This window comes from Lacerta agilis, chromosome 10 (assembly GCF_009819535.1).
Source record: "Lacerta agilis isolate rLacAgi1 chromosome 10, rLacAgi1.pri, whole genome shotgun sequence".
Classification (NCBI taxonomy): Eukaryota; Metazoa; Chordata; class Lepidosauria; order Squamata; family Lacertidae; genus Lacerta; species Lacerta agilis.
Genome location: NC_046321.1, coordinates 53,886,829 through 53,908,887, shown reverse-complemented (window position 1 = coordinate 53,908,887; position 22,059 = coordinate 53,886,829). Strand labels below are relative to the sequence as shown.

Genomic DNA, 22,059 nt, shown 5'->3' with positions numbered 1-22,059 from the left:
TGAAATTCCAATGGAGCAGAAAAGACTATTTATGTATGCGACCACAGCTGCGCAGATGTTATGGGACCAGGGATGGAAAGAAGATAAAGCCCCGACCAGAGAAGAATGGCATATAAAGTTGATGGAATATACCAAAATGGCAAAAATGACCAGAAGAATAAGAAATCAGGAAGACCAAAATTTTTATAAGTAATGGGGGAAATTTATAATTTATCCTAAAAAATTTTTTGTAAACAGCTGTAATCGTTAGTGGGATTGGAATAACACTTGTAGTTTAATGGTGAATTTTGGACATAATGGAGATGGAATGGATTTGGATTATCATAAAAGATGCAGGAGGAAATGATTAAAAATAAGACCCACAAAGGGGTGGAGGGAAGTGCAGGAGATTCTTTGGAATCTTATTTTTATGTTGTATGTTGGATATGTGATTGTAAAACTTTAATCTGAAAAACCAAATATATATATGTCTTTTTATTAACTTCCTTTTTTAAAAAAAATTGTGCAATGTATCATTTTTGGTTGTTGCTGCTGATTTTGAGAGAACGTACGCAAAGTTCCCAAATAAATCAATTCCTTAAAAAAAAAAAACAGAGAGTAGGCAGAGAAATGACCTAAAAAAGAAAGAGAGAGAAAAAAAGAAAAAGTAAGAAATGTCAGTGGATCTGATCGTGGTTTTACTGCAAATGTAGTGACTGCTGTTTTCCCCACCCACCCTACTTTGGATGATGCCATAGCCTTTGCCTAGCACAACAAAAATTTATCTGACTTATAATTAAAGATGCATTGGACTGGGTTATAGAATAGGTCCCACTGACTTTAGTGGGATTTATTCTGAAATAAGCATGCCACGTATTGCACCCATCCAGAATAAAACCAAGGAAAGTTTGGCATACCCAAATTCCTTAAAATGGTTAAACCCCACAATTACGTTCTTGAGGCTGTGATCCAATATGCACACTTTCCTGAGAGTAGGCTCCTCCGAACACCTTGGGACTTCTAAAGTAAACATGCACTAGATAAGGCTGAAAGAGTCATCTACAGTGGTACCTGTCAGTGTGGTGTAGTGGTTAAGATTGGTATACTTGTAATCTGGGGAACCGGGTTCGTGTCTCCACTCCTCCACATGCAGCTGCTGGGTGACCTTGGGCTAGTCACACTTCTCTGAAGTCTCTCAGCCCCACTCACCTCACAGAGTGTTTGTTGTGGGGGGGGGGGAAGGGAAAGGAGAATGTTAGCTGCTTTGAGACTCCTTTGGGTAGTGAAAAGTGGGATATCAAATCCAAACTCTTCTTCTTCTTCTTCTTCTTCTTCTTCTTCTTCTTCTTCTTCTTCTTCTTCTTCTTCTTCTTCTTCTTCTACCTCAGGTTACATATGCTTCAGGTTACATACGCTTCAGGTTACAGACACCGCTAACCCAAAAATAACGCTTCAGGTTAAGAACTTTGCTTCAGGATAAGAACAGAAATTGGGTGGCAGCGGGAGGCCCCATTAGCTAAAGTGGTGCTTCAGGTTAAGAACAGCTTCAGGTTAAGAACGGACATCCGGAATGAAGTAAGTACTTAACCAGAGGTACCACTGTATTTCCATGATGGGAATTATGATATGCTTTACACATTCCACAAAATGGCGGGGTAGGAAGTGAACATATCTGACGTTTTATATAAGTAATCAAATCGATGGAATGCTGCCAATCAGTTGAATTAAATGCTTCTGGTATAGCACCAATAAATTGCTTCACATAAGTTTATCTTCAGTGATGAGACTGCAACCGTATTGTAATGGGGTCTGCCAGTAGAGGGCGTGCTCTCCCTTTCCCTTCCCCACTCTTTTGTGACAAAGCCTTTTTTGTTCATATGTGGTGTGGTTTTTTTTTTATTATTAACTGCAGCAAAGTCCATTTTTAGACATTTCTTAATGCTTAAGAGAGAAGTCAAGCTGTCCTTATTATTCCCAGATCTCATTACTTAACACGAGACCACACAGGGCTAAGCTTATTAAGTGATTAATATAATGTCTGCTTAAACAGATGCACTTTATTTCAGCATGCCAATCTAAGAACATAATTGAGGCTGCAGGATGTCTAATTATTGCACAGGAATGAGGAATTGGTGGCAAAATATTATTCAAAGGAATGCACATTCCAAAGTTCCTTGGCAACTGCATACAAGGCCACAATGATCTGATCACAGTTATGATTATTACCTGCCGTGCTATACCATGAACAACAGGACTTTACAATATTTCAGAACAGAAGCAATGACGTAATTGCTCAAGAGCACTCTGAATAACGTTGCCTCCTCCTCCCGAGTAACAGGGCAAATGTTCTGCATTTGTTTTATAGATCAAATCTTCTGTAAAGACTTCAAGAGCTATATCTACAGCTGCCAAATGAGCGTAACATTTCATGCGTCCGATGAAGTGTGCTCTGGCCCGCAGAAGATTATTCTACAATAAATGTGTCACAGTGCAATCCTGTCAGTATAGGGTGGGGTGGGGTGGAGGAGAGAGACCCAATGATACTTTTCTCTGCAAAAATTATGAAGATCTATGTCCTGCCTAATGACTCGTCCCACAAAGGAGAATGTGTCAAGGTAATCGGCCATTATTCCATCTTAGGTTTATTCAAGGGTGTGGCTGTGAGAGGATAGTATTGGAAGTTCTTTTTTGTATAGCTAGCAGCTGCTCGTGTGAAGGAATGCCGGTTTCCTCTCATCGGCCTGAATGAGAACACGGAGACACTTCATTAGGATAGGAAGAGAATCAGGATGCCCCTGTAAAGTAAGATCTGTGGGTTTGTGAAAAATCAAGAAGGCAGAAGTGGGTGCCCCTATCTTATTTTGAATTTCCTGAACATTTCAGCCACAGTGCTTCCCTTTAGGAAGTTGAGCAGCTTTCTCTGGTAACAGTTTGCTTGCTGCCACGCTTGCCAACAAGAGTGAGAGATACAAATCAAATCAAATCACGTTTTGCCTCATTTTACATGAGAATGGCTCTAGCACGGCTGCTGAATTAGGTGTCTGAAGAGATGCCACGACCTGAGTGGTGTAAGTGGGTTCCCACGAGGAACACAGAGATAACAGCAATAACTTTTATTGAACTAACAGAACTGGACAACAAGGGGAAAGCAACTGCTTATACACATTTCTGAAGGCCTAGGCCACTCCCACTCCCAAGGTGATTGGCTGTCTGAACTTCCAAGCTGCGAATCATGACTCAGAGTTTAAGGGCCAATAGCAGAGGCCCAAATTCTGAAATGTTCTGTGATTGGATATCATGTATCAAATCAGAACACAGGGGCTCAGAATCCTTAATCCAGACTCAAACTCAGGTAAACACAGCCCACTGAATACGTAACACTGAGCACCTATCAGGGGCTTCAAGAGCCAAGCTACACAGTCAGTACATGTCAAATCCACCATCCGAGCCCCATAGTCCAAGCTGTGAGTGTTGGTGATGGGCATTTGTGGGGAAGCCAATTTATTGAAGCACCAGTGAAAGGAGAAGGTGTTTAATCCTTTTCTCCCTGATGTGACCAAAATTATATCTCTACAGCGTGCAGTTTGCCCCATTGGGGTGGCAAAGAACGCATATACTTGTATCACATCATTCCTGCCATTTTATAGCATGGGCCCTTGCCATGCAAGCTACACCTGCTGAAATTTCTTCCTCCACTACTATTAAAAGGGCATAAGCCCTGTCCTCCTGGCCAAGTACGTGCAGTTATTCACATATGAGAGACAACTATCAATCCACTGTTTTATAGCAGAGAGCATTGCAGCATGAATTGGCACCCAAAATCCCTGACAAACATCAAGAATATAAGGAAAATAATGTGTCTTGATTCATCATTTCCCCCTTCTGTTATTTAATCCACCATATCCAAAAAGTCAATGAAGACATATCGATTAAACTGGGATGGGGTTAAAAAAGGCTTTAACACTTGCATTGGGGGAATTAATTTAACTTATCTCTCTGTATCACCCCATGCCTCATCTTTATTAAGAGAGAAGATTGAACATTTTGCAAAGAGAAATGCTGATCAATTGATTATGTCTGCAAGCAGCTACATATTAGAGGAAGTATTATACCACCTTATCCGAATGTTTGGAAAAGGTGCAAGAAAATCTTCGTGCATTTCTTTTTTAATGGAACACAGCCTAACTTAGAGAGAGAAATACTTTCATTTCTCCAACCACAATAGCCTGGCCTTTCGAAAAAGTTTGCACATACCAGTCAAATTATCTACTGAATAAGCTAACTGTTCTGAAGCACAGTTTTCTAATTATCCATGGTTTTCAAAGTGGTTAGGAAGGAAAACTAGAAAGAGAAGGATGAAACCCTCAACCATTCAGCTACACTGACAGGATATAAGCTTTGGGAAATGCAGAACAGCATTGTCCAAATGATCTTGCTTTTGGGGGTGTCAGATAGCAGCACTCTAAAATGCAGATACATAAAGCACTTCTATCTTACAGAAAACAAGAAGAGAAGAAGAAGAGTTTGGATTTGAACCTGGTTAACCAGATTACGAGTCTACTGCTCTTAACCACTACACCACACTGGCAACCAGAAATGCCACTGCGCCACCCGAGCACAATTTCTGTTCTTATCCTGAAGCAAAGTTCTTAACCTGAAGTGTTATTTCTGGGTTAGCGGAGTTTGTAACCTGAAGCGTATGTAACCCGAGGTACCACTGTATCCCTGACTGGCAAATTTAACCATGAAAATTAGTAATACCAAGAAGAGGCAGGTTTTAAAGAGGATTGCAAACCAATTCCTCCATTGCAGGGGGGTTGGACTAGATGACCCTTGGGTCCCTTCCCACTCTACGATTCTGCAATTCTATGAAAATTTGAAGAGTCGTTGCAAACATTTAAAAACGCAGGTAGGATTTGAATGAAAAGCGGCAGTAAAATATGTATTTGGGAATAATGGGAAAGGATAGGATAATTGCAATATGCAGCAATACTAGAAATTATGGAGGTGCAGCGAGGTGGGGGGGGAGTCAACTGTTGGTTGAAAAAAATCAATGGGAAAGTACATATGTTGTGTTAAATTTGTAAACCCTGGAAACTTATAAATAAAAATTCAAAAGAAGAAGAAAGAATAAGCAAAGCAAGAAGAAAAGAGTTTGGATTTGATATCCTGCTTTATCACTACCCGAAGGAGTCTCAAAGCGGCTAATATTCTCCTTTCCCTTCCTCCCCCACAACAAACACTCTGTGAGGTGACTGGGGCTGAGAGACTTCAGAGAAGTGTGACTAGCCCAAGGTCACCCAGCAGCTGCATGTGGAGGAGCGGAGAATCAAGCCTAGTTCACCAGATTACAAGTCCACTGCTCTTAACCACTACACACCACACTGGCAACCAGAAAGGTAGGTAGCTTCCAAGCCCCCCACCTTCTGCCATGTCTGCCATGTCGATATCTGCAGTCTAGATACACTATTTTTGTTGCTGAAGATACCACAAAGATGAAGAGAGACACTGTGTCTCTGGCAGGGCTAAGGGAGTGTACAGTGGCTGGCAGCCAAACTGAGCAGCAGACTCACCACATGCCGCCATTGGGCCGGAGGATGAAGGGAAAGGCTGCCCAAGGCAAAAATTGTTGTTTTGAAAGCACGTTAAAGAAAAACACGGGGGAAATCGGGTTGACCCGATTGCAGAGGCAATGTGAAAAGTATTGCGAAAGACGGAACAAATCTAAGAAATATAGGAACTTAGAAGAAGCAGTCACACTGCCATTATTTATCACTACTCATCCAACCACCCCCCCCCCCAAAAAAACCCTCTCTGCTGAGGGCATAATCCAGACAAAAAGAAGCACTCTAAACTCCCACCGACTGCAATGTGAGAGGTAAACATCTGCTTAAGCCTCTCCCATAAAAACATCAAATAGTTTTCACACAGCTAGATCATGCCTTTGAGTTTCTGCTTTGTTGTGCCTCACCCCTGTTAGGAAAACTCAACATTTATTTGCCTCCCTCTTTCTCCTCCCTGTTTTGTTCTCTCATTCTAGTGGTGACTTCTCCTTTTTGGAGCACAGCTATTAATTTGCGAGGAGAGAAGGCATCACATGCAGTGGACAACAGCAAGCCAAAGGAGCCCGTTCCAATTCCTTTCCAAGATTATGCACGTGACCTGGGGCAATAAAACTTCATAATTCCAAGCCGTAATCCTTGCGCCGAGCGCTAATTCGAAAGGTGCTGCCAGGAAAAGTAAAGTTAAATCAACACAGCAGACACAGGGGAGGATATCCTGACTGAGGAGAAGAGCCAAGGGAAAAAAAGGAGAAACAATAGGAAAGTGTTTTATTTATATTTTAAAATCGCTCCTCTTGAATAAATGTGCAGGCTATGTCCTTGTTTCTAAGATAACTCAGCCCGCTCCCCCTATTAAAATTCAAGTGTGGCTGAGGACTCTGGGTGGCAAGAACGAGCCGCTCCTTGGTGTGCCATTTGGCTGTGTGAGCCACTTTGATGCCAAAACAGTCAGAGTTCACCCTTCTCCTTTTATAATGTAATAGTTAAGTTCATTTTCCCCCTAGGTATGCATATCCTCCAACATTTCTCCAATGAAAATAGGGATGTCCCATTCCATGATGATAATTTTACTGTTTATACTCCACACATCTTGCTGGGTTGCCCCAGCCACTCTGGGAAGCTTCCAACATATATTAAAACAATAAAAGGTAAATGTAAAGGGACCGCTAACCATCAGGTCCAGTCATGGACGATTCTGGGGTTGCAGTGTTCATCTCACTTTATTGGCTGAGGGAGCTGGCGTACAGCTTCCAGATCATGTGGCCAGCATGACTAAGCCACTTCTGGTGAACCAGAGCAGGGCACGGAAATGCCGTTTACCTTCCTGCTGGAACAGTACCTATTTATCTACTTGCACTGCGTGCTTTTGAACTGCTAGGTTGGCAGGAGCAGGGACCGAGCAATGGGAGCTCACCCCGTCGTGGGGATTCGAACTGCCAACCTTCTGATCAGCAAGCCCTAGGCTCTGTGGTTCAACCACAGTGCCACCCGCGCCCTTAATTAATTAAAACATTAAACGTTAAACGTTAAAAAAAAAAAACCTTCCCCATACAGGATTGCCTTCAGACAACTAGGGGGCTGGATAACTCTATATCCCCCCACATTTCTCCAATGAAAATAGGGACAGCCTAAGGAAAAGCAGGAAATTTTGGGTTCAAATCAGAAAGCGGAACGGCTTCTCTAAATCAGGGCTGTCCTTGGAAAATAGGGACACTTGGAGGGGCTGGGTATGCTCAACCATTAGAAAGATTATCCTTCCCCCTTCCCCCAGTCTTGAAAGCTTCTAGTCCCAGGTTTGTGGCGGGCAAGTTACCACTTTTAAAAATGTCATGTCCATATCAACAGGTGCACAAGAGGCAGAACATTCAGATCGTACAGGTGGGCCACTGACAACACGCAATAATGGGGGAACTTACCCTAGAACAGAAGGGAGATCTGGCTCTGCTGGTAGATCTCGATACCATTTGCACTAGATCCCTGGCAAGGATTCCTGGCTCCCAATTGTTTACCAATGGCAGTGACAAAAGGAGCCACCTTGTTGTTGTTGTTGTTTGTATGGAGGAGCATTATGTCAGGAGAGCCTGCACATTCGGGCTGAAAGGGCACATCACTAACAGGATTGATACCTCAAAGAGAACCAGGTCCTAGGGCAAGCCTTGTACAGCCACATTCTCCTTTATCTGGCAAGGGGGTCTGAATTACTCTCTCATTCACCTAAGGAGGTGCGATGGGGGTTCATGGGGCTACCTTGACAAGCCTTGCCCTCCAACGCAGCCACAACACAGCCATCTGCACATTTTGCTGGCGTGTGAAGGGGCACTATGAGTGCAGAGGGACATGCCCCTAGGACTCTTCCATGCAAAGGGGAGACCCTCATTGAACCAGTGTCCCCTCTTGCATGAGCAATGATTCAAGCAATGATTCTTCAACATCAGCTTCGTTGGACTGGTCGTGTTGTGCGGATGCCTGATTATCGTCTTCCAAAGCAACTACTCTATTCCGAACTTTAAAATGTTAAGCGTAATGCTGGTGGTCAACAGAAGAGGTTCAAAGACTCCCTCAAGGCAAATCTTAAAAAATGTAGTATACACACTGACAACTGAGAAACACTGGCCTGCGAGCGCTCCAATGGGAGAACAGCCTTTACCAAAGGTGTCATGGAATATGAAGACGCTCGAACTCAGGACAAAAGGGAGAAACACGCTAAGAGGAAAGGCATGCTTGGCAAAACCTCACATGATCAAACAACACATGCCCAGAAACCTATGTCCCCACTGTGGAAGGACATGTGTATTCAGAATTGGCCTCCACAGTCACTTATGGACTCACTGTTAAAACCGAGTTTATGGAAAACAATCTTACTCGGCTACGAGTGATCGCCAAAGAAGAAGAAGGTGCATAGAGCCTCTTCCCACACTGTGAATGCAGGGCATGTTTGCAGTGATGCCCGTCTGCTTGCTCCCAGGGCAACCGCCCGACACACATGTTCTTTCAGTGCATGGGGAGCATTGAATAGCTTTAATGCCTCTGAATGACCTTTAAGTATTGTGCAGAGTTGGTCCACATGCAAAGCGGGGTAAAGCAGCCGCCTCATGCGGAAGAAGCAGAAGAGGCAGCTCCCTGTCCGCCCCACCACTTCCGGGACATGGCACTGCCACTCGTTTTCCACACCCCTGGGGTGGAGAAGACAAGTGGGGAGGCTTTGTGGGACGTCCCCTCTTGCTGCATTTCAATGGCAGCAGAACTGGGGGGGGGGCAGGAGAAGACAGGGAGGTGGGGGACAGGATAGGATATGGCAGCCAGGGGAGCAGGAGGCAGCTCATTCTCATTTCCCCTCAGGCGGCAAAACGGGATGGGCTGCCCTGGCACTATGAGTAACAGTTACAGGTAGGTAGCCGTGTTGGTCTGCCATAGTCAAAAAAATAATAAATAAATAAATAAAATTCCTTCCAGTAGCACCTTAGAGACCAACTAAGTTTGTTCTTGGTATGAGCTTTCATGTGCACGCACACTTCTTCAGATTATTTTTGAGAGTGACCCAAGATGAGCCAAGGTGGGTTCACACTCCAGCAAGCACACAAAGATTTAAAAAAATAAATAAATAACCAAATGTGCATTGGAATAAATCAGAAAGTTACCTGGAAATGTTCTGACTATCTGGCATAACCCTTCTTTCCTGCAAAGCAGGCGCTGTAGTTGGGGAACGGCATTTGCCTGAAAACAATGAGAGAGATTCTGATCATTGGCGTTTCCTTTTCGTAGCTGTGCCAGTCAAAGATGCAGCTACAGTGTTCTGTTGCTCCAGAGATATTAGCTGGGACGCGTTCCCTGACATGGGGAGAGAAAATGGACAGAACCTACCTATCTCGAGGGTTTCAACCAGCCCTAAATTCTGTTCGTTTTTAATTGTAAGTCACATAGGTGTGTGAACATCCCCGAGGAAGCAGAAATCGAGGCAAGTATAGAACATGCAGATAATTTAAGGCTTGTTTAAAAAGACACACACTTGACATTGTTGACACTGGCAGGGATTCTGAAATTAACAGATCGTTCCCTCTGTGGCGTTCAGTCCAAAAAGCCCTACTGGCATTTAGTTTATTTATGGATACAACTGCCAATTGCCTAGGAGAGATGTTTATGCTAGATGTTTATAAAAGGGCAATATGCCAAAGCTGTGATCTCTCAAAGACTGAGGGACATTGCTAGACAAGAGGACATTGCTTGTGTTAAACCAGGGATGTTTTTGGGGAGCAGATCTTCCAGAATTCACCAGCTCCTTACCTGGTGGAAATCCAATATGTGGAATACCGCAGACTCCTCACAGCAGCAAGGTTAAACGTCCTGGAAACGGCGGTCTTGTTGGGAAGATACAAGGGAGTCCCATTTGCTCTGAGAGTCTGTCCCTGTGCCTTGGGAATGGTTGAGTCAACCGAACACATTTTCCTGACCTGTCCATTTTATGTAGACCTTAGACAAAAACTGATAGCTCCACTCTTAGGCCACCTTAGCCTGGTAGATAGAGAATGTCAGGTTTTGTTTTTGGTGAATAATTTTACTGGCACCACAACCTTTGAGGTGGCCAAATTTCTTTTTTTTTTGGCCCTTAAACGACGTAAGGTTAAAATCGATAGTATCGATATGGGTCTTTATGTATAATCTACTTTTAGTGTATGTTTTAGTGTAAACCCCTCTGAGTTGTCTCAGGTTTTTTTAAATTTCGTATGGATAATGATTGTGTTCTGACTGACGGTCGAATAAATTGTTGTTGTTGTAAAAGGGCAATAAAGCCTTAAAAAAAAAAAGATCTTAAATTCAAGACTGCCCTGGCAAGAAAAATTGTGACACCCACTTTCACCCAACAGAAGGGGCACTCAATCCTTTCAAAATGCGGAGCGCATGTTGCACACTTTGTTTCCTTTTGTTCCCAAGCATTCTTTCCTCAATGAGACATTTGTGTCCATTTCTTTGGAATCCTATATTTTTATTGCAATGTGTGAGAGCTGAATTCCAGCTGTGGGTGAGGTGAACTACAACAATCTAGGTCAGATAACAAAGAATTATTGCGGCATCGTGTAGAAATTTCAGTGGGCATGATCCAGCCAAGGCTAAGCCGCTACGCTTTCCACTTAGATCAAAGGGGGAGAATTAAACATGTGCTTACAGCTCTTCACAAAGCTGTCTTCTCCAGCATCTCAGAGGTCTTTTACTCAAGATCCTTAGCCTGAAATGCTGGGATGGTCCTGCACCCAGGATATGAAGCTGCCTTTGAATGAGTCAGACCATTGGACTAGCTAACTCAGGCCAAACCTCAGGTAATGTCAGTCACAGAATTCCACCCTCAAATGCAGGGCTGTTGTGCCCCACACCACAATAGCTCAGTTGGTTAGAGCGTGGTGCTGATAATGCCAAGGTTGCAGGTTCGATCCCCATAAGGGACAGCTGCATATTTCAGCACTGCAGGAGGCTGGTCTAGAGGATCCTCAGGGTCCCTTCCGACTCCATGATTCTCTAATTTGCCAGTACAGTCGTACTTTGGGCCCTGAATGCCCTGGAACTCTGACGTTTTGGCTCCTGAATGCCGCAAACCCGGAAGTGAGTGTTCCGGTTTGCGAACATTCCTTGGAACCTGAACATCCGACACAGATTCCGCAGCTTCCGATTGACTGCAGGAGCTTCCTGCAGCCAATCAGAAGCTGCGCCTTGGTTTCCGAATGTTTTGGCAATTGAATGGACTTCCGGAACAGGTTCCGTTCAACTTCCGAGGTACCACTGTATACGGGCTCCTCCTGTACTAAGACACTATAGCATGGGTTTATACAGTGCTTTTTCCTGGGGGTACGCAGGGGTGCGCATACCCCTAAACATTTTGTGAATCTAAGTTTGGCCTCATTGAGGGGCAATATTTCAATATGTGCAGCAAAATTAGAGTACCCCTAAACATTTTTTTAAAAGAAAAAAAGCACTGGGTTTATTGCAGGCCCAATCCAATTCAAGCCCTCAGCACCTGCAATTTGCATTGCCACAAAAGCCTCATTGAAACAAGTGTTGCCTGTTCCTGGCAAAAATTCTCCAAGATCTCAGGAGGCTGTTTTCTCTCAGCCTTGTTCTCAGAGGTCTTTGAAGTAGAGATTTTGCAGATTGTGCCCGAGACATCATTCACACAATGGTTATCCGGCAACACCAGCAAATTCCCATACCAGTTAGATAGCTATAACGGTAAAAACGCACAATAAAGGTGCCAGAACTGGCATCTGGCTGGGTGGGCCAATAACCACTTAAGGGCACGTCAAAACCAAAGATGACAGTTCTGAACCATACCTTCTGCATTAATGTTGCTCCATGCGATTCCACTGTATTTAAGCAATTTTCGTGGTCGGTTTTGCTGGAAGATAGGCAAATCAAAAGATCCCAAGAGCTTAATTCATCTGTACAAAAGAAAGAGAAGCACAATAGGAAGCAATTTTTTTTTTAATTGTCCAGGTGTCACTTGTATTTGTTGCTATGAAGCAGCATTTGTCGGACGCAACATTCGGGGCCTCACTTGATCCTGTGCAGAGTTTCACAACTTTTACGAATACAGCTAAAGGCTCCTCTCAGTTCTCGTCAGAATTATTTTAGCCTGTTTAGACACAAGTATTTCTTTTCAGAGGGAAGCACAATGCAAATGGACATCATTAGCTGAAACTGAACAGCACTCAAATCACCACAGCTAAAGAGTATTATGGGGGGAAATGAGACTACACCCCCAGTGCGGCTTAGTGGGTAGAGTCCTGGAAGAGAACCTGGGAGATCAGGTCTCAAAGGGCTGCTTAGCCATAAGGTTCACCAGTCACAGTCTTTCAGTGTAACCTACCTCACAACAGTATTGGGAGAATCAAAATGGAGAGGAGGAGAACCACCATGTATGTCACATTGAGCTCATTGGATCAAAGATGGTACAAATGTGTATTTGCCGGGAATAATATGTTACAGAATCACAGAACTGTTGAGTCAGAAGGAACCCTGAGGATCATCTAATCCAACCCTCAGCAATGCAGGAATATGGAACCAGGCAGAGGGCCTTCTTGGTAGTGGTGCCCGCCCTGTGGAACGCCCTCCCATCAGACGTCAAGGAAATAAACAACTATCTGACTTTTAAAAGACATCTGAAGGCAGCCCTGTTTAGGGAAGCTTTTAATGTTTGATGTTTTATTGCTATTACAGTGGTGCCTCACAAGATGAAATTAATTCGTTCTGCGAGTGCTGTCGTATAGCGAAAATTTCGTCTTGTGAAGCACCAATGGGGGAAGAGCAGTTTGACCAAAAAAAAAGCCCATTCAAAAATTTGTCTTGTGAGACAGCCTTCCACTAGCGAATGCCTTTCGTCTAGCGAGGCATTCGTCTAGCGGGGCACCACTGTATTGCTATTATTATTATTATTATTATTATTATTATTATTATTATTATTATTATTATGTTGGAAGCCGCCCAGAGTGGCTGGTGAAACCCAGCCAGATGGGTTGGGTATAAATACTAAATTATTATTATTATTAAATTATTATGCAGCCGTCCCATGTGGGGATGGAACCTGCAACCTTGGCATTTTCAGCACCACACTAAATACGTGCAACAGATCTCAGGGATTACTCTGGTGAGCTTTTAGCTACACTGAAAGGTGGCCAGCTTAGCTCCGTATTTCCTTTACCCGAATAAGCATGGATGTATTTTATAGGGATGGGGAGGCAAGAAAGGGAATGTTGGCCTGGCAATGCAACACTGATGCTAGTATCCTCCCCCCCCCGTCTCCTGTTCCCTCACCTGTCCTCTAGGGGGCAGCCTCGGTATATCAGATCATACCAGATCTGCTTGCTAATATTCTTTTTCAAGCGGTCTAGATCCCGGCAGCGTGTTGTATGCATTAAGCAGCATATTTACAACTGGCTTCTCATAGATATGTGGCTCAATATTTTCATCAAGATAGCAGATGGCAGCAAGATAACATTCTCTCCTCACACACTCTTCAGAATTCTGCCCTCTGAACGAACCACTTGGAATGCCTAAGCTGGCGAAGCGATGCAGATGGACAAAGGGTTGGTAGGAGTAGAAAGGCAAACATTCTTTCATCCGAAGGGCTTTTGGAGTGGGAGAATATTATTCTGCAAACGGAGGTACCAAAAACAAAGACCTCATAGGACAAACTGGCTTAAAATAAACTAGGCTACCTTCAGAAATATTATGCATCGTAAAGAAGACTGATCCAAAGTGCAAAAACCCCAATGCCAAATTAGCTCTTTGTCGCATGCAAAACAACCTTCTGTAACTTTATGAAATGAAAAAAAAAATAAACAGAGTCCATGAAATGTGTACTTGAGACAGGGGTGGTTCTAGGAATGAAGGTGGCCTGGGCCAAGTCCCTCCCCTTTGCAGCCCTCCGAATGTCCCTATTTTCCAGGGACAGTCCCAGATTTACAGAAGCCATCCCTGTTTCTGATTTGATCCCAGAATGTCCCACTTTTCCTTAGGACATTATTTTCGTGAGAGAAACGTTGGAGGGGACGCCCCTATTTTCACCAGAGAAATGTTGGAGGATATGCCTTTAGGCTTGCCACACAGCAAAGAACACTCCAAGGGAGCTGCCATTTTGCTTTCCCACAATGCCCTGGAGTGCCTTCCGTAACGTTGCTACAGGGGATTGTGTGAAATTAAAATTGAGGTTCACAGCCACAGCTGCCCATTGTGGAGGGATTGGATCAAGTGTCAACGCCTGACTTGAGAGATGTCTCCAAAAACCGCCACAGTTATGGGACCAGGACAGATGGGAGATTGCTTTATGTCCAGACATTATCGCCATCATTCACCATCATGCTATCACCTGCTGATGTTTGAAAAGGCAGAAGGGCAGGCCTGGCTGATTTCCCCCCCCCCAAATCAGTTGCCAACCTTTGTGGGATCCATCTTGGAAGCAAGAATTCGGTGGCAGGCAAGAGACAGCTATTAAAATCCGGTTATCACAATGACAAACAACTGTTGCAGTACTGTTTCTGTTTATAGCAACAAGCTACTGAAGATATGAAGAGGGCTATTAAATCATTATTTATTAGTATGTAAGAGCCAGCTGCAACCACACGCAAATTCCTTCCACAATCTCAAGCAAAGTAAAACATACAACATTAAGACATCTGACTAAGTCATCTTCGGAGTCGAATGGGTCCACTAGGTTTGGATATTTGACTAGATTTGGATATCACAGTAATAATGTCAAATTTCAGTAAGAATGGTAGTAGATAGGAAAAATATATATTTAAATTTTTGAAGACCCTAAAACGGAGGGGAAACAAACATAACGAGAGCCACAAGCCTGATGCATGAATTGGTAAAACTGAATTCATGCCGGGTTTGCTACCGTTGTTGTCTATTTAACTTTCCTTTACAGGCCAAATAAATGAAGACTGTATTAAGGTACACACATCAAATGGCAGCACTCTGCTCTCTTGACAACATCCTGCCATTGCTACAGGATGATCCCACAGAAAAGATGCCTGCTTCCCTCCTGGACACCTGTTACAATCCCAGTTTTACAGCCCACAGAAGAATCAGGAGTACAGGAAGACATCATCTGGCTAATCCAGAGGGACAGAAAGATAAATGTAACCCAGTCAACTCTGTTAATCAACGTGAATGAGCCTACCCAACAGAATTGTCTTGATATGCATTAGGAATAGTGCCTTCCCCATTCAGAGCACCATTGTTATTTATCTTCTGTGTCCATGGAACTAATTAAGCATTGCCAGGATGAATACACAAACACTTCTATAGACAGAGGGAAATAAACGAGACTTTACAGCTTTAAGGCGCCATGATTTAAGGCGCCTAATGAGAAGAAAGACGTACCGACATCAATTTATTTCAAGATGAACACACCTTTACAACTGCAAACAAATACAGTAACAGAAATCCTAGCACGTTGTGCTTTTCCGTTTCTATCCTGGACCATGGTCCTTTGGATGAACCTTCAGACTTTTGCAGAATGCGCTCATCATATTGGCAGTCCCAAGTCCTGCTTCCTACACACTGCATGCATCTGTCAAGAGCTAGTTTCTAAGCCAGAACTTCTCCCTCCAGAATATCTGAACCTAAAACTTCAGTGCTTTTTTCTTTCTTTCTGGAATAGGCCTCTGGCATCCAAGGAGACTACAGTATGAGAAAGAGCTGCTCCCGAGTCCTAACTCCGCTTGCAAGCGGATTACAACATTTTCGACTTCCCTCCATGCCCGGAACCTCTCCAGAAGAAGAAGAAGAAGAGAAGAAGAGTTTGGATTTGATACCCCGCTTTATCACTACCCGAAGGAGTCTCAAAGCGGCTAACATTCTCCTTTCTCTTCCTCCCCCACAACAAACACTCTGTGAGGTGAGTGGGGCTGAGAGACTTCAAAGAAGTGTGACTAGCCCAAGGTCACCCAGCAGCTGCATGTGGAGGAGTGGAGACACGAACCCGGTTCCCCAGATTATGAGTCTACCACTCATTTGATAATGCTCCAGCCTGCCATCCACCCTAGAATCGTAGAATCGTAGATTGCCCTCTGAAATCACATCTCTCTTAGCTCCCCATACTGTTAGCTGCTGCTCTGAACCCTCACCCTAGTACTGTGGGAACCTTCACTGACTACCCATTGACTTTCTGCTTCCTACAACCAGGTCCCTATTGCAAACAATGTTTTATGTAACTGATCCTGTTTACTGGGCCAAGTCACACAACCACTAATTTAGGGTCAGCAGAAATGAAAAAGATGTTCAAAATAACGTTTGTAAAACAACAACCCAGAAGCCTTTCTTTTGGGAATTATAGGGACAGAACTACCTAAATTGTATAGAAACTTATTCATGTATGCTATCACAGTAGCAAGAATGTTACTTGCCCCAAAATGGAAAGAAGCAGAAGTCCCAGCAAAGGAAGAATGGATACAAAAACTTACGGAATATGCAGATAGCAAACTTTTTATAAAATAATGGAAATGGTTTATTGAATATTTTGAGATAAATTGCAAACAGATAAAAACATTGGCAAGATTCTTGTAATAGCCTGCAGCTTCATAAGGGTATATATTTAAAGTAGATAATTAAATGAGCAAATTAAATGAATTTGCATATGCACAAGATATTAAACAATAAATTTAAGGATCCACAGAAAGAGGGGGAAGGGAGTCAAACTTTGAAATTTAAAAAATGATTGTAAAATTAATGAAATGTATAAACCTGAAAAGTATTAAAAATATATTTTAAAAGGACATGGATCAGAATGCACATTCATTGGGGGTGCTCTTCATTGATTTCAGTGGGACATGCCTTTGGGTGTGCTTTTTTTGAACCTCCAACTTGCTTACATCGGAATTTGTATATATCTAGAATTTGTGCAAAATTTGTTTGCATGAGAATCGGTGCCAATCATCCACCCTCCTATCTACCTTGACCAACAATAACAACAAAAATTTGGATAGGATTGGCCAAAAGGTTTGCTTGGAAAAATTATCTAGACCTGTGCAACTACATTCTCCACACTGTAAGCTAAAGTTTAGCTGTCAACTTTCCCTTTTTTGCGGGAAATTCCCTTATTCCAGCGCCGTTTCCCAATGCAAAAAAATGAAGGTTGACAGTTATGAAACTTGCTGGATTATTAAAACATTCAGGGCTCACACATTTTCAACACTATTTTCGCATCCATAAGAAACAGAAACTTGCTTCAAAAATAAAATAAGACCAGTTATCAACGTCTGAAGCTGTTCTGTACCTACAAATAATTGTGAACTATTGAGAACCTTGTTACAAAATGAAAGAAACTCTGGTACTTTGGGGGTGGGGTGGAGGTTGAGACCCTAATTACGTAATTTAAGGCTGGAAACAGATTTCAAAGAAATGCCTATTCTGCATGTTTATGAAGGGTTCAGTGTTTTAACAGTTCTTTACAGCATTACGATACTTTTGAAATTAAGCATCCTACCCCCCACCTTACCCTTTCACCCTACTTAAGCTTTGGAAAGTTTTCACTGTAAACTGAAACGCCGAATCTCAAAAGCTGCACGACAATCTGCACATCTCTACACAAGCAATGTAAGAACATGTTATTATCATTCCACAGCTTTTGTTTACAGACTTACTCCGCTGAAAGATGGGACTAAAGGGTACAACTGAAATGAATATTTTGCTTTCTAAAGAAAAAAAAATCAATGCCTGCAACATATGCTTTGAATTAAGAAATAAACGTTGCTTGTCTGAGGCCAAGTTGTGCTTACCTCTTCCGTTTAAGAGAAAATAAGGCAAGAACGTTATGGTACTTTTAAAGCTATTTACTGCACAATTTATTTATTTATTGCCTGGCTTTATTACTAAGATGTTTCTCTCGTGGTTACTCTAGAATGGATATATTAATGGCACAAGAACATTTGTGCTTCTACTAGAATCGGTGGATTCCCTAGGCATATTTATTTAACTTTAACTCTGTTGGACTGTTTATACTGCTGGAACTTGAGTTCAATTCACTTTACATTTCTCAGACTTTCTTGTTTAGAGAAGCTGAGCTTCCTGTGACCTCTCTAGCCATGGTGTTTCCTTTACCCCCCAGCCACGAAAAGAACAGAATGCCTACTGTCCTATTTATTTATTTTTTAAAAAGCTTATTTCAGTTCCTTTAAAAGGCGGGTCCTAATTGAAAATGGCAACCAGATGTTTACAGGACACTATAGCATTTCCACCTTCGGGGCATCTGGTGATTTTATTTCCGTTTGTTATAGCTATTTATTTTGATGAAAGAAGACTTGCATGTACTGCTAGAATTCTACAATCACATATTAGGTTATATACATAACTGGCTGCTATTGGAAGTTGAACCTACCTTTCTTCCTCTATTTGTGCTGTTTGTATGCATGCAGAAGATGAGACACATACCTGGCTAACAGGAGAAATTCAGCCTACCCTTTTGCATGTGTCGCTTTTTACGTGTGTAAGAATTTTGTGTGAACTCCACCTGAAGTGTCACATTCTTCATCAGTTGATTCTGTTGGGAGTATAAATGGACTCAGGTTGTGGCTATACCGGAGCCTTCTCCATATCCTCCAACATTTCTCCGATGAAAAAAGGGTTGTCCGGTGCTATTTTTCTAGAAAAAGAGGTGCCGGAACTCACCATGAATGCCTCCCTCGTTCGCATAGAATGGCAATGACGCCTGCCTGAGAGGTGCTGCAACTGAGTTCCTGGTTAGTTCCTTCTGGGGGGGGGGGAAAGCCCTGGGAACACCCTATTCCATACCCTACAACATTTCACCAATGAAAATAGGGACGCGGGTGGCGCTGTGGTCTAAACCACTGAGCCTCTTGGGCTTGCCGATCGGAAGGTCGGCAGTTCGAATCCCCGCGACGGGGTGAGCTCCCGTTGCTCGGTCTCCCTGCTCCTGCTCACCTAGCAGTTCGAAAACACATCAAAGTTCAAGTAGATAAATAGGTACTGCTCCAGAGGGAAGGTAAACAGCGTTTCCGTGTGCTGCTCTGGTTTGCCAGAAGCAGCTTAGTCATGCTGACCACATGACCTGGGAAAACTGCGGACAAACGTCGGCTCCCTTGGCCAGTAAAGTGAGATGAGCACCGCAACCCCAGAGTCGTTCATGACTGGACTTAACTGTCAGGGGTCCTTTACCTTTTTGTTCAATAATAATGATCTCCTAGGCTCAGGGGCTGCATAACTCCATACCCCCCCCCCCGTTGCATTGCCCGTTTTCCTGCGTTATTACAGCTTGTCGAAGATCCAGCAATTCCACCAGGAAACCAGTTTCCACAGACGAATTCCTTTTGCACACTGAAAGCTGCCTACTTAGTTCCTCCAGCTTGATTTGTGTGTTCAGACCCAGAGAACCCCCCCCCCCTAAATAAACACACATTTGACTCAAATTTTAGTTTTGCTTTTTTGGCAGAATTTAGGCCACAACTTCATTGATTACAGAAAAGTGAGTGGTTGCATAGGCTCTGGTTCAACTAGCTCCCTACACCATTGCAGGTAGCGCTGACCCAGAGCTCCATCATAGTTCAGCCAAGGGTGAACACCTGAGGTAGGTGAAAAGCCCAGGAACAGACTCTGTTTACACACACACACACACCCGATGCTCCCCTAGACTCAGGCACGGGCACAACCCCATCTCGGGGGTAGACCAAACCAAGTTGAGTCCCTGGATTCCTTTAGCGGAATACCCTTCACACAGGCATTGCGAGACCGTTCTCCCATCCCTATCACCTGAACCAGTGCCTATCCACAACCTTACAAGTTGTGACGATTTGCTACGCGGCAGGAGAAACCCAAATAGCAAAAGCCAATCAGCAAATTCCTGCCGTGCCCCTGTCCCAATGACAGACGACACACGACGGCATAGCAAGGTCAATCGCAAAATGCCCTAAAAGTAGGGAGAGGTGGGCAGGTGTTCCGATGCACGAGCCGAAAGAGGAAGCTCTGGGTCACGTGCATAGGTCCCTCAATCTGTTTAGACTGCACCCCAATGACCCAGCAACAAGGGACCTACCGATTGGGTGTTGTCGCTATCCAATAGACCCACCCACAACCAGGAGATCGGTCTCCAGGTCTCACCGCAACACGAGCCCTCTTTTAGGGGAGGATACACTTTGTGTGGTTTTGTAGATTGTAGCTACTCTGCCTTTTCCTATCTTTAGTGGCGAAAGAGCCATTATGCCCCCTCTTAACTTGGTTCCTTCTCCTGGCCGATAAAATGTTCAGTGCCTTGAACATTTCCTAATACGTTCTGCATTTTGTGCCCTTCTGTCATATGTTTTATGTTCTCTGAATTTACTCGCGTCTATTTATGTCTGTCCTGAAAAGGTCATTTTTGGCAAAAACAGACTTCAGCAAGAGGTCCTATGCACACTAAGTAAACTGGTGTAAAAATACAGTCATACCTCGGGTTGTGCGTTTTCGGGTTACCGATGTAAGTACCGGAACGGGCTACGTCCTGGTTTCGGCACTCGCGAATGTGCAGAAGCACTAAATCGCACTTTGCACATGCGCAGAAGCACCAAATCATGACCCGTGCATGTGCAGACGCGGCGCTGTGGGTTCCAAACACTGCGGGTTGCGAACGTGCCTCCCGCACGGATCACGTTCACAACCCAAGCGTCCTCTGTAAATACAGTTGAATGGCAAGCAAAATGAGTAAGAGCGTCATAGTAACCGTAGCTCAGAATGGCAGCTGTCTTGTGTCTCTCCCATTATAGTTTTGTGATTCTCCCCTCCCCAACCTCAACCCAAATGGCTAATTCTGCCTCCTTTTCAGCAGCTGCATAGGACTGTTGGGCCAAAAGCTGCACAGGAATTTATATCCTTCTTTGGATGTGTGTGTGTGTGACCCCTCTTCAGAAAGAAGAGGAAGTGGCTGCCTTTGGTTGACATATTCTGATTACACAGGATTGTAATAAGAGCAAGAAGAGACAGAAGATATGGTGCATGTATGATGATGATGATGATGATAATAATAATAATAATAATAATAATAATAATAATAATAATAATAATAATAATTTATTTCTACCCCGCCCTTCCCATTCCAAAAACCGAGCTCAGGGCAGCTAACAACAAATATAAGACAATGAATAAAACAACTTAAAAACAAACATAAGTGGGATCGCCAGAGAGCCCCCCCCCCCGTTCACCGTCGCTGGAGGGGGAGGGCAATGACAACCTCTCGGAGTATGGTCAATGCCTCCCCCCAATACCCCTTTAACGGGAACCTTGGTATCACAGCCGCACTGGGGGCGTGGGGTCACTGCCCCACACCTCCCCTATTTAGGAAGAAACCACCAAAGTTGTGACGTTTTGCTACGGGAAAAGCGAATCCTGCCAATGCAGGGAAATTCCTTTATGGCCCTTCAACATCGGCCTTGACATAGCAGCGCCTGCGTACCTGTGGAGAAGAGGTTAACCTGCAAAATGAAGAGTTAATTGAGGGAGTGGAGGATGGGAGAAGCTCTGGAGCCTGACTGCCGTTTCCCCAGGTAAGCTACGCCTTCTATTGTGTGGGCTGGATGGTCCTTCCCCTTACCTGGCCAATCCCCCTGGCAACACCTCCCCCAGGCAGGATTGGACACTGGCTGAGGTAGGCGGGGACCACAGGTATCCAGCCCGGGGAAGGTGGCGCCAGCCCGAACTGGCAGGAGCCGCTCTCGCGTCCAAGGGGGCTGCGTGCGACCACGCAAAAGTCGCTCCCCTCTTAACTCTAGGATATAGATAAATGAGACAGAATTTGGAAACCTGAAAGTAAGGAGGAAGAATTACATTAGACAAGGACAGGGGCGTAGCAAGGGGGGCGAGGGGGGCGGTCTGCCCCGTGTTCCATAATGGAGGGGGTGACAAATTATCAAGGAACATTTTTTTGGGGGGGGGAATTGTTTTTAATTTTTTTAATTTTTTATTTATTTATTTTTTTAAATGCCTGCTCCGAAGGTCTTGTCTTACTATACTAGGGATTATATAGCTATATATGTAATTTCAT

At 43.8% G+C, this 22,059-nt stretch overlaps 1 protein-coding gene across 1 annotated transcript in view; it reads right to left on the bottom strand.

Annotated features, from left to right (window-relative positions):
• CPED1 (cadherin like and PC-esterase domain containing 1) overlaps positions 1-22,059 on the bottom strand; it is a 125,152-nt gene that overhangs the window by 81,004 nt on the left and 22,089 nt on the right. Inside the window, exons 4-5 of the mRNA XM_033162192.1 lie at positions 11,862-11,968; positions 9,182-9,257 (exon numbers count right to left, since the gene is read on the bottom strand). Coding sequence (XP_033018083.1) covers positions 9,182-9,257; positions 11,862-11,968 — 183 coding nt within the window. The remainder of the gene's footprint in view (positions 1-9,181; positions 9,258-11,861; positions 11,969-22,059) is intronic.